This window comes from Heliangelus exortis, chromosome 1 (assembly GCF_036169615.1).
Source record: "Heliangelus exortis chromosome 1, bHelExo1.hap1, whole genome shotgun sequence".
NCBI classification, from domain to species: domain Eukaryota; kingdom Metazoa; phylum Chordata; class Aves; order Apodiformes; family Trochilidae; genus Heliangelus; species Heliangelus exortis.
The window spans coordinates 187,332,335-187,349,958 of NC_092422.1; the positions used below are offsets into that span (position 1 = coordinate 187,332,335).

General features: G+C 35.5%; 1 protein-coding gene across 2 annotated transcripts in view; it reads right to left on the reverse strand.

The window, feature by feature from the left end:
* The window catches only part of CACNA2D1 (calcium voltage-gated channel auxiliary subunit alpha2delta 1), a 361,517-nt gene that overhangs the window by 3,653 nt on the left and 340,240 nt on the right, over positions 1–17,624 (reverse strand). Inside the window, exons 29-39 of one of the 2 annotated variants that reach the window (XM_071734050.1) lie at positions 16,819–16,905; positions 16,400–16,467; positions 14,962–15,000; positions 13,627–13,698; positions 12,933–13,085; positions 12,790–12,842; positions 9,994–10,049; positions 9,720–9,849; positions 7,918–8,030; positions 5,324–5,406; positions 3,966–4,054 (exon numbers count right to left, since the gene is read on the reverse strand). In XM_071734050.1, the coding sequence (XP_071590151.1) occupies positions 3,966–4,054; positions 5,324–5,406; positions 7,918–8,030; positions 9,720–9,849; positions 9,994–10,049; positions 12,790–12,842; positions 12,933–13,085; positions 13,627–13,698; positions 14,962–15,000; positions 16,400–16,467; positions 16,819–16,905 (943 nt within the window). The remainder of the gene's footprint in view (positions 1–3,965; positions 4,055–5,323; positions 5,407–7,917; positions 8,031–9,719; positions 9,850–9,993; positions 10,050–12,789; positions 12,843–12,932; positions 13,086–13,626; positions 13,699–14,961; positions 15,001–16,399; positions 16,468–16,818; positions 16,906–17,624) is intronic. The other variant, XM_071734046.1, reaches the window with a different exon arrangement.

The following is a 17,624-nucleotide window of genomic DNA, read 5'->3' on the forward strand; positions in this document are numbered from 1 at the left end:
TGGCTCTGTCACTTTTTGCATCTGTGTTGTGTCTTGTAATGTAGTTTTTTTTCCATTCAAAGCACCTAAAAATAACCCCTCTTCCTCACAGTGAGTACCATCAGAAATAGAATTATTGTAAAGGTTTCTTGGCACATTAATTCAATGAACTGCACTCAGTGGTAACTCTTGGTATTTATGATTCTTATCACTGAAATTATTTAGAAGAGTAATCTTTGAAAAAACAGTCTGAAGCAAAGGATGAGATTCAAAATTTTTGAACAGAGGGGAGATGTCACATAATGATAAAGGGGTCTGAAGGGACCTCTGGAGATCATCGAGTCCAAACCCACTGCCAAAGCAGAATCACCTCAGGCGGGTCACAGAGAAACACGTCCAAGCTGATCCTGAAAGTCTCTAGAGAAGGAGACTCCACAACCTCTCTGTGCAGCCTGTTCCCATGCTCTCACCTTTGTAGTAAAAACGTTTGTCCTCATATTGATGTGGAGCTTCCTGTGTTCCAGTTTGTGTCCATTGCTCCTTGTCCTACCACAGGGCAGCACTGAAAAGAGACTGGGCCCTTCTTCTTGACACCCACCCTTCAGATATTTATAAACATTAATAAGATCCCCTCTCAGTCTTCTCCAGACTAAACAGCCACAGGGCTCTCAGCCTTTCATCAGAAGACAGAAGTTCCAGTGCCCTGATCATCCTTGTAGCCCTCCTTTGAACTCCCACTCATATTATCCCTGCCCCTTGCCACCTGGGAAGCCCAGATCTGGAAAAAATACTCCAGATGTGGTCTCACAGGGCAGAGTAGAGGGGCAAGAGAACCTCCCTCAACCTGCTGAATGGACTTCTTAATGCAGCCCCAGATACCATTGGCCTTCTTGGCCACAAGAGCACATTGCTGTCCCATGAATAATTTATGTGTCTGGAGAGTGAGAAAGAAGTAAATAGAAGTTCTTTAAAAAAAATGTGGAAGGAACAGGAAGAGGAAGATATAATTATAGTGAAAATGGCATCCAGTATGGATAAGGGGTAGATGGACCCCTACACATACAGTACTCTCAGCTTTGCTGTCACCTCTGCAATAGACCAAATATTGGGTAATCTATGTTGATGAATTAATCCTACTACTACATGTACTTGAAAAAAATTCCATCCTGTTGCCTATTTACAGTTGCTTTTTTGAGGTTTAAAAAAAATACATCACAATTTATGGGCACTGTTTTCATATTCAACAGTAACACTGTAATATTCTTATTGGATCGAAAAGAAATATATTAATATCATTTGTTCTCTCCCTAAGACTACAAAGAGCTATTTTTAAAGGATTCACAACTTCATAACAGTGGAGAATGTCTTGGAAGCCTCACGTAGAAGAGGCATCTTCTTATTATAAATGACAGAGTTAAACTGTACTATACAAAAGTATACCAAGTTTATACAGAGATTTTAAGGGTGGTGTGATTTAACCTCATATTTGTCAAAGTCACACTGAAGTTCTGAGGTTTGTAGACAAATTTACAACAGTAAACCAGCAGTTCTGCCAAGAACAATTTCTAAATATTGTCTCTGGAATCACTTACTCCTTTGTGTCCTAAGCCAGGATAAAAATAGTAGTGACAAAGAAGGTACAGTAAATCCTATCTAAATTAATTTTTCCTCCCCAGCATTGCATACTGTCATTTTCTTGTGTGCTTGTACATAAATTCAAGAAACTGTTTTATGGAAATTAGTAGGATCTCACCATTAATTTGGAACCATACTGAGTAAAGTGTCAGTTCTGAATAGTCTCCAAAGTGTCTTTTTTGAAAACTCTTCCCTATTTCAAGCTTTAAGAAAACTTCTCTACTGTTTCCCATAAAATGTTATTTTTGAGATTTATTTTAAATTTTCTTATAACAAATTGCATAGCACCATTTAATCTTACCTCTACCTCTGCCAATACAATTAGATACTGAACTAATTTTAAGTGCTTTCACAGAATTTTTACATCATTCACTACTATGTTAGTCACACAGAAAACCTGAATAACCAGTAGATCAGCTGATGATGTCCTCTCTTTGTTGTCTTCAAAATAATTTTGTGAACATTATTTCTCTTTGAAGAGAAAAATAATTGGAAAATAGATTGAAAGAATCCTTGATAGCCAGTTTCATTTCATTGGAAGTGTATCAGAAATTTCTAGCATAAATAAGTCACATGTCAAATTTACTTGTATACTTGAGGTAGAGAAGTGTCAAATTAAAATGTCATCTCCTTCATGATATGCCTTACTATGATAACTCTAGGTGGGGTTATTTTACAGCATCACACACTGATAGTTATGCAGCACTTGCAGAATGGAAATGAAAGTTTTTATTGAACCATTGTCAAGAATCGAACAGTTGTCTGGGCTCCTAACCACCCTTAAAGCTCCCATTGACATCCCAGGGAGCTGATAGAAATAAGGCATTCCCAGAAGGTGCTTATAAACTGTAGAATTCTTCTCCTTATGCTCAGACATGGTAAACATAAACACTGCATATGTAAAAAGTAAAATCAAGTCACTGAAGGTGGTGATAAATACAATTTTGTTATCCCTGAAAAAAACCAAACAGCTGCTGTTCTTGAACCTGATCACCTATTTTATGTCTGTGTTGCCTTAGGTGATTTTAATAAAACTACATACATTAAGTAAGAACCCATTTCCAAAATCACAAAGCTATTAAAATACAGGGTGGATGAAAAAAAAAACTTTTATAACTTTCTGCTGCCAAAGTCTATCAGCTAAAATTATATTTCAGGGGTTGCCAATTATTTTTGTTTTCCTTCTTAAGCAGAAAGACCATTTTGACATAAAGAATTCAGCTCAAGGTGAGTCTCTGCTGCTTTATGTACATTGAAGAGCTTTTTAATTAAAATAGGGTTACTTGCAGAGCACATTGCATGTAAGAACATGAGATGTTAATCTTCTACATTTTAATGTGAACTGGCTTGGGGGAAGGGATATTTCACCCCTCCTTATAACCTTCAGCCATGACTGTGCAAGTTCCTAGGTTTGCTAGAAATTAGACCATTCAAATACAGAAAACTTTATATTTACTCAGATACATCTGTTAAACAGAACTTTAAGCTTTTTCTTTTCCCCACTAATTTTCAAGTGATACTAGTTGAACTAATTGAATAATGAGAATACAAAAAAAGAAAAAAAAACCTGGAAAAATTAGTTTTCTAACTTGTTACAATTTTCAATATTTCACCACACTTACTCTGAAAAATGACCTCTTAAGTTTCCATTTTTGCTTCTCAATTGGCTGTACTTTGATAGATATGTTAGTATCTCCCTCTAGTGGTTTTCTGAGTAATAATGTTGATCAGAAATCCCTCCAGTGTACAAGGTCATGAATTTAATATGCTTTAGATCAGCAGTTTTCTTGCATAGGTGTCACTAGTTTAACCAAATTGATGCATATTATTATATTCCATCATTAACACTGTGTTAATTTGAATGCAGTGAAACTCATTACTCTTCTCAGTAGGAACACTTACTCTTCCATAGAGCACTCATTTTGTGCCTAAGTACAGCTTTATTTTCAGCAGTATTATAAAATCTTATTAGTTTGTACCTTTCTTTCTCTCTGTGCAGAAACTTTATTCTTCTGTTTCAATTTAACAGAGAAAAGGAAAAAATATTTTGAAGGGAAAGACACTGACTCAGTTGGTGTGTGTGCAATCTCAAAGAGCTGACCACATAAACCCAACAGGTTCCTATGGCTTTGTACTTGCTATGGGAGAAGACTCTGAGTTCTGTAATTGTGATTTATACGGCTTCAAACAGTTTTTTCATATTTAATTTCACTTAATATTGCAATAGTAATTTGCTCCAGATTGTTGCTTTTGGGACGCACTTCATTATGTTTTCTTTTGTAAGTAAAAAAGTCTGCTAAATTTTAAAGCCAAGAACAAAACAAAACAAAAAATTAGAGAAAGTAACTGACCATCCACACCACATGAAAACTTGCAGAAAAATGAAGATAGGAGCAGACGTCATGGTAGAGGCACGACTCGTTGTGCATATAGGCTGATCCTATTAATAACGGGCAAAGTAGCAAGTAGAGGAAAGGAAAGAAAACACAGAAAAAAAAGACATACAAGATGAGATATCATGCAGATTGCTGGCAGTTAGCAGAGTTAATGTGAAAGCATCCACCCAAGAGCAAGAGATTCACAGCAAATTTTGCAAATAAACTTAACCAAAACAATCAACTGTTACAAAACACGAGTTACACATTGATTAGCACATCAAGATAGTGAGCAAGAGTTGAACTTTCACACACAATCATATAAGGAGGATTTGGAATATTTGCAATGACCAAATAGATTTTGAATGTTTTTTCAACTTTGTTTAACCTTTGTTGGAGAGTAAAAAGACTTCCTTTTTAGAATAAAACATGAAAACTAGAAAAATGCATTGAGTACCAATTATCTGGGCTTTTTTAACACTACTGACATCTCAGTGATTGTGTCTCATAAATGAAAAGCAAAGAATATACTGGAAAAAGTGCTGGTATACAGCACTTAAAGCCAACTAACTGTACTGGTTTGGGACAATATTTCCTTTGCAGAATGGAATGAGGCATTGCAAACAAATTTTAGAAATATTTGTTTTATGGAATTGCAAGTACTTCTCTGTTCAGTACTTTTTGTCTTGAAATTCAGTCTAAACAACTGGCATTTAACATATTCTCTCGCATACAATAATTTGAAAGGTAAGCCAGTATATTCAAAATGAATAATGAATTCAATATGTATAATGTCTATATGAGTAATGTACAGGGAGTATTAACAACATAATTTTGCTGATTTCAGTAAGGCCATGCACCTTTATACCTGTTCAGAATGTGACCAAATACACATCTGCAGAATTTCTAAGAGCAAAACCATGCTAACCAGATATAATGTTTTAATCATTTACCAACACCTTAAATAATATGTGGAAACACTAACATAAAAATAAGGATAATCATCTAGTTGTAAAAGCCACAGAAGAACTGAATTCCACAGCACTGCACAGAGACAGTCAGTTTTATGCTCCGTGATGGGGATTTTTTAGAGGGAATTGTGTGTGAAAGTGCAATGGCTACAGGAAAGGCAGATAAGAAAGCAGCTGTTAATTTTATGTTGATCATGGGATACTTGAAATAGAGTGGATATGGTTTAGAGTGAACAGTGTGTTTAATGACAGATAGGTTACCAGGCACCAAGGTACTTTCAAACATTGTTTTCACTACTCTTCTAAAACATCTGTACTACTGCTTTTAAAGATAGACCCAAAGTCTTACAAGATCAATTTTACCTGTTTGGCTTCATCAAAACAGACATCAGGACCTTTTCTGTATCTTGGTTGTTTGACCATTTCACAAGGATTTGGCCCTTCATCTGTTTCTCTGGTTAAGGAGCACGACTGGTTTATGTGCATGGTATCCTAGCAGAATAACATTTTGTCTGTACATTCCTGGGAGAAGAGAAGCTTTATGTTGATTTGGATAGTACCGAAATAAACATCATTAGTCACAGTTTCTTGTTTAAACTGAAGAAAACCCAGCCAACCCAATCCTCTAGGTAAATCAAAATCAAATACCTTTTTTTTTTTTCTTCCCACTGCTTAGATCTAAAAAAATAATCATTCTGAATGAATTTCTAGTAAACGACAGAAACACTTATCAATTCTCATTAGCATCACAGTGGTGAAGGGAGAAGCAAAAACGCTGTCCAAAACAACAGAACAGCAGGATAGAAATGGAAGCAGTAACATGCTATTAACTGACTATTAACTGACTAACTGTAAACATGAGGCATATACACATGAAAGCTCAGCTAGAATGTTTCCAAGAACCTGAGTACCAAAATGTGCTCTTATACTTGAAGCAATCCTATTCATGCATTTCTTAGAGAACTACAGCAGCTTCATTGCAATAAGTGGAGATGCCCAATGGAAAAGAAGGCAAGAGGACAGGGAATTTAGTTCTACAGATCTACATCTGTCTTCATTTGGATGTCATCAGACTCACCTCCCCTTTCTTCTGCCAAGGCCCAGCTGAAAGGGAAGTCAAAACATAGAGATACTCTAAAAGATCATGTGCACAAGCAAAGCTGTACCAGCCAGAAGGGAGCAGAGCCTAATAATAACCATCTGAGTAACACCCAAAGGTCATTTTGTCTGCTTGTGTGATGTTACGCTACATCTGCATTTCACAATGTACCTTAGTTATAGAAAAGAGAGAATAGCTAAGTACTGCATAGTTGGAACAAAAATAAAATAGTCCATTTAGTCAACATAAGCCCACCCAGCTGCTCTGGCTGCCATTTGAGGTCATTTACTACTTTATAGAAGGTTTGAGCCCCATGGGCAAATCATGTGCCCATTTTCCATCAAATGCTCTTCATTTTCTATAGCTAGTGCTGCCTATAAATTCAGACAGTGGCAACAGTTAATCAAGCTCTCATGGACTTAAGCCCATTAGAATATTAGGTTGTGTTTACATAGTTCTGTGATGACATGCATATTGCTTCCTCCCAATGTAACTTCCTTTTCAGCTCAAGTGTAGATGGAATTCCAGTTTTATTATTGTTGCAATGAATGCACTGCTTGTGCCAAATAAATACAGTCATCTATCTCTAGCACCATCTGCTTTTCTTTCAAGAATGGGAGAAGCTGTCACAACTAACTTCCTGACATGGACAAAGGTATTAATAATTGTTTTCTGCATTCTGTCATAATAATCCAAATTATGATTTGATTTACCACCTCTGGTGTGTTAACCTCAAGTATTTATAGCAGAGAAAAACTGAAGTGAATTTATCCTGGCCTAGAATAAGTGCATATTGGTTTTATGTATTTCCATCACCATCACCTACAATGAACATCTATTGCAGTGAACAGACTAAAGGCACTGAGATTGGCATGAAAGTGGTTATAAATTCAAACCTTTTGCATGGTTTTATTTTAATGCACATGTTGCAAGGGCTCTGCTCAGTGTTTATGCCAACTATGTCTCCAGCCAGCTTTGAAGAAATACTCTGCTAGCAGCTGGATAAACCTAGCCTTTCATGGTTAAAGCAGTTTCCACAAGAAGTAAGCAGTTGGCACTGAGCACCCACTAAGTGCCTCCATGACTTCACCTCAGTATTTCAGGCATCAGTGCATTATCCCAACTTTTAATGACCAAACACTCTTATCTTGCTCTTGCCATTTTATTTTTTGTTATTTCTCTACAAGGTCATATCTTTGTCTTTTCTAAAAGCTGAACAAACACTAAACTCTCAGGCTCTCCTTGCTTGTCTTGTGGTCCAGACGCCAGCTACCTTGGTGGTCCTTTACTGGGCTTCCTCCGGTGTGTCAGTGTGGTACTGGGAAGCCCCAGATGGTTTAGAGCACTCCAAATGTGGTCTCACCACTGCTGAAGAGGTGGGACAGTTCAGTTAACCCAACCTGCTAACTACAAACTTTCTAACATAGTCCAGGATGTGACTGTCCCTCATTATTGAAAGCCACAGTGACAACTACTGTTCAGCTTCTTGTCCACCATGATCCCCTAGTCTCTTTCTGCAAAGCTGTTTCTAGTCACCCTGCCCCCAGTCTACCCAGCTGCATGTCATTATTCTCTCTTGGATCCAAGACTTTGCATCTGCCTTTTGGAAACTTCATTAAGTTGCTGTGAGCCCACTATTTAGGTCTTCACAAATAACAGCTTTGCTCTCTGCATCAATAACTGCTGTCTCAGATGATTTGTGATACCATCCACAAATATCTGCTGCTTCAAGTACTCCAATGACAACCATACTACTAATATGTACATACCCAGGTGATTTCTTTTTCCAAATATATTCCAGTATATCATAGCCAAAAAAACAATCCACACTACTAAATAATGTGATTTTAAAGGATACCCGGCTTCTCTGCTTGCATCAGTGGCTTTGGGTCACAGGAGCGGCACAGAAGTTGGCTGTCACTAATAATGAATACTAGATTGGTGTTTGAAATCTTCTCTGCATGATAAAGTCTGGGGAAAAAAAGCAAGAAAGAAAACCAAACTCTATGTTGAAATGAAGCAAGGAAATTTGTATTTGAGAAGATCACACAGTACTGGAATAAAAGTAACTCAACTTCACAGTGCTACTGTTTATCTTTTCTGTTAAGAAACTGAAAGAAACATAAGAAATTTTGCAGCCTTTTTAACAGTTCAGGGTACTTCCTTTCAACTAGACTTACTAGTGGAAAAAATGGAAAGAAGCATAAAATTACTTTAACTGAGTTGATAGCTAGCTCTGCACTGCTACAGCAGTCGCTGTTCTGAGAAACAAAAGTAGTTCAGCATCGATTCTGTCCCTAAAATCACTGAGAAAACCATCAGCCACAAAACTAAACAAACAAATGAACAAAACCCTGACACATAAATCTGTCTGGGAGAAGGCTGAGAAAGAGGTTTAGTGTATACTTGCTGTTTATTGGATATATAATTGCATTTTCATGTATATATATATAATTCTGCAAAATTAGGAGGGTCATTTTAATTTTATAAATAATGGAATATGGAGCATTATTTCTTTAAGCATTACTTCATGACTGAGATACTAAAGGTAAGGATATTTCTGGTTGTTTTTACTATCTTCAAGTGTATTTTCATACACATTGCCACACTGTGGCATTTTTAAAAAATATTAGCATAATAATTTATGTAGTCTTTCAGTAAGCTGAAATAAATACCTCTCCAACTTAAAAACACAAACAAAACAAAACCCAAAAAACTACAACCAAAAACCAAACCAAAAAACCCTTCCAAACCCAAAACCAAATCAAACCAAACTGATAAATGAGTTCTTTTCACAACCAGTTACCTTCAAAAATACATCTCAGCAAAAAGGAGAAGGAACTATGGAAGTGGGAAAAAATGACCATGTCTTTTGGCTGTATTCACAGTCCTCCAGTGTCCTCTGCATTTCTGTCCTAACTTGAAATAACGTCTTCAGGAGTTTTAAATATGACTTGACTTCAGACATTTGCAGAAATTCCTAATCTTAAAGGTCTTTTCCAACCAAAATTATTCTATGATTCTGTTTATGCAAAATTTCAACCCAGCAAGCTTATGTATGAAATGCAGAATTAGGTTCAAGTTGCTATGTTTCTGAAGTATTTAGGTTTTTTTAACATAATGTTAAACATCATCTTGAATATGCACATGGCACCTAAAAGAGTACTTCTTTCAACCAAAAAACTAAACAAACCAGCATGACTTGCTTCACAAGAACCACAGCTCTTAAATCATAAGCAATATTGGTTAAATGGTAAATTTTGAGATTAATTCAGTTATCTTCTTGGCCATCAAAAATTCTGATACATAACAGAATAAAGAAAATATTCTTCTGAATACTGAAGAATGCATTTAAATCAATGCATAAATTTAAAAGAAAACAAATTGTAACAGAGTTTAAAATATTATTTTGATGAAGATTATGAAGACTGCAAAATAAAAATTTGATAAATATTTCTATAATTTTTCTATTCTTGAAAGTAATTCTAAATAAATACAAAGGGAATGAAATTTATCATTTTTCTGCCTCCCTACATTTTGTGTTTGTTTTTATAGGTTTGATGTAATTAATTTCAAAATACATTTTTAGTTCTTATAATAGTGTGTTTTGTAAAAGAAATTAATATACAAAAGTTATTATTTATGTTTAAGAAAATTTACCTGGAGCAGTTTATACAGTCTACAATTCCACCAAAAGATTTATCATCATTCTCAAAGAAATACTGAGTTTGCTCAGTTATACAGCTTGTTTTAGGCAGAGCAGCACTGAAATCATCATCTTCCATATCAGCTGACAGAAAGAAGAAAATACGTAAGTAAAAATTGACATTTTTAAGTCACAGATGTAATGGGGAGATCCAAATACGGCCCCCAGCCTAGATTCTTATCTTCTACTTCACTCAAAGTTGACTCTTTTAATATACTGTTGACTTACCTGCCTCAAGAAAACGTGGAAAAGTCAAGCTCAAAAACAGCTGTTGTAAGATAGACCTGAACACAGAAAGATAATATGCTTTTGTTAATGTTTTTTGTCACCTTTGTGTTTTACTGGGTCCTTAGAAGCTACTAAAATATAAATAACAGGAGAATCATCATAGCTACTAAAGCTCTTGCTAGTTATCAAAGTTCTGTGTCTTTAAACCCTACAGTTTGACTGGTTTTCTTTCCACGCTTTATCTAAGGAATTCTTTCGACTGTTGAGACTTTCTACCATCTGTGCCCATAACTCACAAAGTTGAAATGTTATCATGACATCCAGGTCCTCCTTTTATACCTCTTCAGGAGGTGGAGGAGGCTTATTGGTGTTCCTCCAAGACTTTAATCAACCACAACTCCTTTTGAACACAGGGAAAATGCTCCTGTGTTAGTTTATACTGATAAGGCTCATTAAAAGGATGGTGAATACCACAATAATACAAATATATTATGAAAAATACTACTGTTGTGGCTGACTTTTAAAATCATCTCTATGCCTGCTCTTGATGTATGGAATATAATTTCCTCCTGAGTGCTGCCAGAGCACTTCAGCTTAAAGAGATCAATTTATTTCAAGATTTTTTTTTCCACTCATGATCACATTTCTAATTTTTATTTATTTGAACAAGAACCAGCTTGCCACACACACTGCTTGCTTCTCCTCTACCAATTGTCAAAACTATGAATTGCAACAGTTAGGTTCCTTGAACCCCTACTTATGCATAAGCCTTCTTAAGTTAATAGTTTCCTGTCATCATGTTTTAGGTTTGCTTCTACCTATAAATATGACCTGATCTCTCCTCATCTCATTCTGCACTCTTACTCTGCAGAGAGAAAGGTCTGTGTAACTTCATTCAACATCTAAGATTTCATCTTTTTCTCTTTATCCAGCATGATCCACATGTAGTGAAACTGGATCTGCATGTCTCGTTTCCAGTGGAGGAATTGCCTGAAAGGCTCTGGATTCACATCTATAGCTTTGTGATTTTGTGATTTAAATCATCAGATGGACAGCACACCAACTGTCACGGATGAATGCTGTTCAACAGTGACGCAATTTGCTGACAGAAAATAGCAATAATTAATGGGGATTCAACAGAACTTGCAGGAAGTTGAGTGAAAAAAAAGAAGCCTGGGAAAACTGGAAAACTTTAAAAGAGTTAAAAGAGCATGAAGGAGAAACCATACATACACTCTTAGCTGAATGCTGATGTATCCCATATAAATTTTGAAAATTATCCCTCACGCCTTTGTCCCACATTGTTGCCTGAAACACTATAGTCTTCTTTAATAAGCTGATTTCTCTTATTTCTCTGCATTTGCTCTCACCAGGTGCCTCACAAAATCCATTTTTGGTCAGCTTTTTTCTCTCTGCTTGCTTAATGGCCTTCTCTGCCTGCTTCTGACCTAGACTCCATTAAAAACATGTCCATGGAAAGTACTTTCATGTGGTGCTTTCAAGTTAAACATCACATAAAATAAACCTCAGGTCTAAATTGAGTCCAGACCACTGAGTCTGATTTGAACACTGATAAACTAAAGTTTCTCTGTTCAAGAAGAGCTCAAGTTTTCCTTCTGGATTATTGCCCAACTAATTTTTGAGGGTTGTTTTTATTTAAGAAATCTGAAATTCTACCTGTTCCTGTTATCAAAATACAACCAACAATAAAAAACATTCATAGTTCTATCTACGAGAAAATTATCATATGTTTATCTGTTATATATTTTAACTCTTAGCTTCATAAAGTAGGCAATTTATTTCAGCTTGATAAAGATTGTAAAAATTAATCACCATGAGACTTTAGAAAAAGGAACTCCAAGGGTGTAGTTCATACCAATGCAGAAGTATCACACCAGTCCCATATACATATCCCAGTTTGGTGCTGGGGTAAGTAGCTGGTAGGGCTGTCTGTCTCCATGGTTCTGACAAAGGTAAAATTATTTCTGTACCTGTTTTTAAAAATGCACAAAAAATGCTCCTAAACTGATCTTTAGTTTCTAAATGTTACCAGTCTTGCAATTGTAAAAGTTAAATCTAGCTACAGGTGCAGTCCTGCTTCTCTCAAGGTCAGTTCCAAAACTTCACAACAGCCCAAGTATAACAACTTTTCCCCTCAGCTATAGAAAATGCTAGGGCATGTGACTAATAGAATTATCCAAAAGGCATTAAATATATTTGCTTCCTTGAAATAGTTCATTAGTGCTTTTCAAATTCCATTTCAAAGAATCAGATAATAATTATCATAAGAATCTGTAACAGTGCCATCAGATAACATATTGGTTATCCTGTAGTCTGAAGGAAGACTTCTTTGCATTTTGTAATAGAGAAGATTAATGTATTTTTTATAATATGGTTCACTGAAGAGCAAACATTGATTTTCTTGAGATTTCTTGTTAGAAAAAAGGAAAGATGGTGTTCTGAAATAGGGAACCGGGTGATCAATAATTCTAAATGTAATAATTTCATCTGAACCTTCACACCTGCCAGTCAGACCTAGGCTATTAATCCAACTCTGGTTCCTAAATTTGATTCCATAGAGTCAGAACATTCAATCACAAAACCTGGCAAGAGTAGTTTTGAATTCAACTGTCAAGAAAACACAAATTTTTCAAGAAGTTTGGAGCTAAGAATTTTCACCATGAGAAACTGAAGAAACAATGGGTTCAGAGCAACTTGGGGTGTGTAAAGAAACTGTCTCAAACTACTGAACAGTCCTAGTTTGGACATACAGATTTCTGACACACTTGCACTTACCAGGCAGCTGCTGAAGCCCACCATCCTAGATGCAAAATATCTGTTATCGTAGGCTAGAAAAAAAGAAAAGAGATTTATGCTATTTCTGTGAAAACCTGAACACTTATAAGGCAATGTCAGTCACTGCACAAGGGGCTACTGACCACATAAGCAGAACGAAGTCCAGCTCCTTGCTTTGGCTCTTCTTCAGGATCGCAGACCGATTGATAGTCATATGACTTGTTAAAGGCATACAGGGACATATTAATCAGGTTTCGCATCAGGCCAGGATCAATTTCACCAAAGAATCTTCCAATCTGATGATGTAGAATTTGTGGAGGTAAGTTAAAATATTTCCAGATATTTTTCTCATTAAAAACTGAACAGTTCAGATTTTTTCCCCTGCTACTTTTTCTCTACATAACTCATGCAGTTGAGCTGTTGATGTATTTATTCCTTTCTTTGACTTTCTCTCTCAAACATTTGGCTGAAGAATTCTGGTTAGACAGTAACTGTTAAATGCATTATCAAATTAAACCATCCTGCTTGGGAAAGAGAAAGAGGAATAGAAGAAAGAGGGTGTGTGGGTGTCACATAACTTGCTCTCACAGGTCCATTAGTGCCTAACAGCCTAAAGGTGGAGCATAAAGAATGCAGCTTGGTAGAAGTGTGGCATCTTCAACGATAAACGAGATTGTGAAAAAGATTTTAAAAATAACTGGACTTTCTGATACAGCTAATTTTTTGTGATTTGGAAATGTTATTCTATGGGTAAGTTAAGTGTGAAAGATTTGTGGATTTTTTTCATTAAACATCTTCTTATTGTGTTTCATGTTCTGTCCTTAAACATACACATACCTGTTGTGTATATTCATCACGATTTGACATCAAAAGAAATCCACCATCATCAAGGATAACACAGTCCACGTGCTATTATAAGAAAGTAAGACATTTGTCAGAAAATATTTGCCATGAGAACACTCTGTAAAAGCTATTTGTTATTCAGCACTTCAGAAGAACCTTCAAATCTATTTTGCTCAGGCTAAATTGCAACCCCATAGCCAAGGGCCAATGTTAAGCTATAATAAGTAGAATTATCAGTATTATAAAAGTTTGTACAGATCAAAGGCTTATTTGTGGCTTAATTTCATAAAAGTTGTTTTGTAAATTCTCATTTGCTCAATACTTTGTTAGCTCTTAGAGTGCTATATCATTATTAAATCTGATTACAGTTGAATCCCAATTCATACTGAGGGATGATAACATCTCATGTGCTTCAGCCATGCTTAAACTCCTTTCCCGTTTGCAGCCTTTAATGGTAGAAGTCTTAAGGGCAGACTCAGCTTGCTAATCATGTTTGTTTTCACTAACCAAGGACTGTAGCAGGTTTCTTCCATGTGTCAGGTGCAGGAATGGGAAGTCCACTGGTTCCCTATGGTTTGCACTTTATAAAAAGACCCTTGCAGTCAGAGATTGGAGAGATGTCAGTGAGGCCAAACAGATAACCTCCCAGGGTACCCTTTTTTGGCTGTAATTCCTGCATTTAATCATCACACTCCACAAAAGAGCTCACAAAAGACCTAAGCAGAGAGAGCTTTTAAGCACATGGCAGAATCTGATACTGTGATTGCCCCTGAAGCTGGAGCTGGGCTCTCCTGAGTGCTAGCAGAGCTGTGGAATGACTTCTGAAGGGCACATCACATATTCTGGTGCTTTCCCGTTTACATTTACCTTTCTTTAAGGTACTTTGCTTTTGGTGTTGTTTTGGGGCTTTTTTTGTTTGTTTTGTTTTTTGGGTTTTTTTGGTGGTTGGTTTTATTTTTAATAATTCCTTTTCCTCAGGAAAAGGGTAACAGATAACCTGAGTATAATTCCTCAGACTAAAAGGAGCCTCTTGCTCTGAAATTTTAACATAATTTTCTCTTGCTCTTATTCTATTATTTTTTCTACCCTATTGTTGTTATAATCTCCTTGCAATGATTCTTGCAACTACTTCACTTGACCTTTGTACCCTTTGTCACCCTCTCCTCTCCTAATCTTCATTTCTGTCTCAAGTCACAAATGCTTTCGTCCTGTTTTGTGTAAAATTAACCCTCAAATAATAATGATAGAATAACTTTCTTAGAAAAACCTAGAGAGAATTAGTGAATTGTGATAATCTGTCACTTACTCATAAACTGAACATATTCTTACCATACTGTTCCTCTCACAGCCACAGATTTCACTGTTGCACTAAAAAAGAAAGTACAGTAATCTTCAATAAAGCATTTCAAAGAAACTGTATTTTTCAGTTATATTAATCAAGAACAAGTAATTTGATTTTAATAAAAATTAATTTTTAGTGTGTGTTATTACAAATCTCTGCGAACAGCCTGTGTTTGCTAATTATCAGAAACTCTACTGTCTCTAACAAACCCTCTGATAATATCCTTTTTTAAGAATGTTCAATATATTTCAGATAAATAGTTTGGGGGACTTGTCAGGATGTCATTGCTGGAAGTATAAAACAAAAAAAGAAAGAATATGTGCATTACCCCGTGTTTGAGGTATGGAAAGAAAACCCCGAAAAGATGCTGCCAAAATCTTTTCTTTTGATCGTGAAAAGTTTCATGAGTCTCAAAGGATGGGATTCCCATGTTATAAGGAAAAACACCAGCTCCATTTAACTCTTATGGCTTTGACTACTAACATGCTTTTCTTATTTTCTTACAACTTACATTACATACACACAAAACTGTCTCTTTGCATTGTGCTGTGGGCAAAACTACTAGGTAATGCTGCAGTCACTGACTTCAAATTAATTCTGAGATATTTCTCTTTCTTTCTCTTTTCCAGTTATGTGGTTTTTTTTCTTAACTGTTCTGACATTTAGGCAATGCATTTTCCTAGCCATCAAACCACAGCTTTAATACAATGGCCAGACACAGTTATTGTATCCCTCAATATGCAACCAAACAAGCAATCTTGACTCATCCATTTCTTCCACAAGTGTCTTCATTTTGTATCCCTTGTTTCCCTATCTTCTATTAAATTCTCAGTTTTTCCTTTGCTTCAGCCTTTCCTCCTTTGCATTTGCATCTAAGCATTAGATATAAAGAATGAAAAGTTTTGCACCTGTTTCATTAAGTTCTCCTAAAAGATTGTAATGTTGGTTACAATATAAATCCTTATGGTTTTGTTCTTACCCATGCTCTATAGTACATAAAAATAGATTCACCTTTTTTCTGTTTTTAATTTTGTTTGGGGTTTTTTTGGTGGTGGGGTTTTTTTCTGTTTGGTTTTTAGTTTGGTTTTTTTTTTTTGTATTTTTGTTTCTTGTTTGTTTTTTTTTAAATGAAATATTCTTTTGCAAATTTTACTCATTGTTACAGTGTAATCTCAGTAGGGAGCCTACTGGCTGAAATATGTAATTTTTCTTTGTCTTTATTCATGTTCTATAATTATGAAAGCAAGCAAAATACAGCCTGTTTCAACATAGATTTATTTTGTGTATCTGGATGATTTAAATACCACAACTACTTGGCAAGTACACACCCGTGTGACTCTGGTACTTAGAGCTGTTGGACCTATTTGCATCTGAAACTTTGAGAAATGCAAATAAAGTTCAAAAAGGATTTGGTCAATTGCTTACCAGGCTCTTGATTGTGGTTTTTGTGAAATTATCCATCCATCTGGTTGCATCAATTTTTATTCCAACAACTAACAGGAAATACATGAAAGTCTTTTTTAGTAAAATGAAAAAAAACAGGTGACTGTAGAATCCTTAAAAAAATGGAAAAAATATAACAACATCTGTATTATTCATTTGAAAAAGGATTAAATATGAGTTTTGCTCAGTTGTCTGGCCACAAGTATCCTTCATGAGAGTAATTATGCAGTCTTACTCAGACACAGGCAGATTTTTAGTTTGATTTCCACTAGCAAGATTAAAACACTCTCAGAGAGAGGAATATGATATAAAGGGAAGTCACTTTGAAATCTCAATTAAATTTCTAATTCACTGCTAAGCAACAAAAAGAAACTAATGTATTTAGAATTTAAGCACCTCACCTGCTGGTTTCAGAAGCTTCCCATTAATTGTTATTTCCACAGCCTTGCTTACCATGATACCTGTTTCGTAGCTATTGGCACCACTTTCTGAGAGTATAGAAAAGGGAAAAAAAAGAAGGAAAAAAAAAATTAGGCCTCTTCATCTGAAAATGAAAGTAATGATTATTCAAATACTCAGAATAATTTAAAAAAAATAAAATCCTCATTCAGAAGCACTGGCCCAGCTGTACCCTGCATTTGTCACCTGTAATAGCTTAGGTCACCGACACTGGAATGATTAAGAAATGTTTTTGTTTACTTTTCTTCATTCACTTTTTGTACACAGTTTCACTACTTCATAAAGTTACTAGCCTTTTTTTTTTTTTTTTTTCCTTTTTTTTTTTTTCTGCAAACAGAGCCATGAATAGTTTTGCACATGTAAGCAGCAGTCTTTAAACCAGGATCAGAGCCAAAGATTTTATCCTTCTGTCTTCCGTGTATTTTTCAATGCAGGGTATACTGACACCACTCACTAACCAACAATTACTTCTCTGATGGACTTGAGCCTGTTTTCAACACTGCTTAGTATGAAAAAGCAAGTTTAAAGTACATTCCCTGGAGCTATTTGAGGAACAACAAAGGCAACAGGGAAGTTAATTAGTTAATTAGCTTGTTAATATTTTATTGAGAAAAGATGTAATAAATAAGTATAAAATAGGAGTAATAAAAGTTCCCATATGTTTAAAGAAGAGAGCAGTATGTCACTTGTGGTAGCATCTGCTTTTAGATGAGTTGTGAAAGGGTAATGCTGTTTACATCAGTAACAA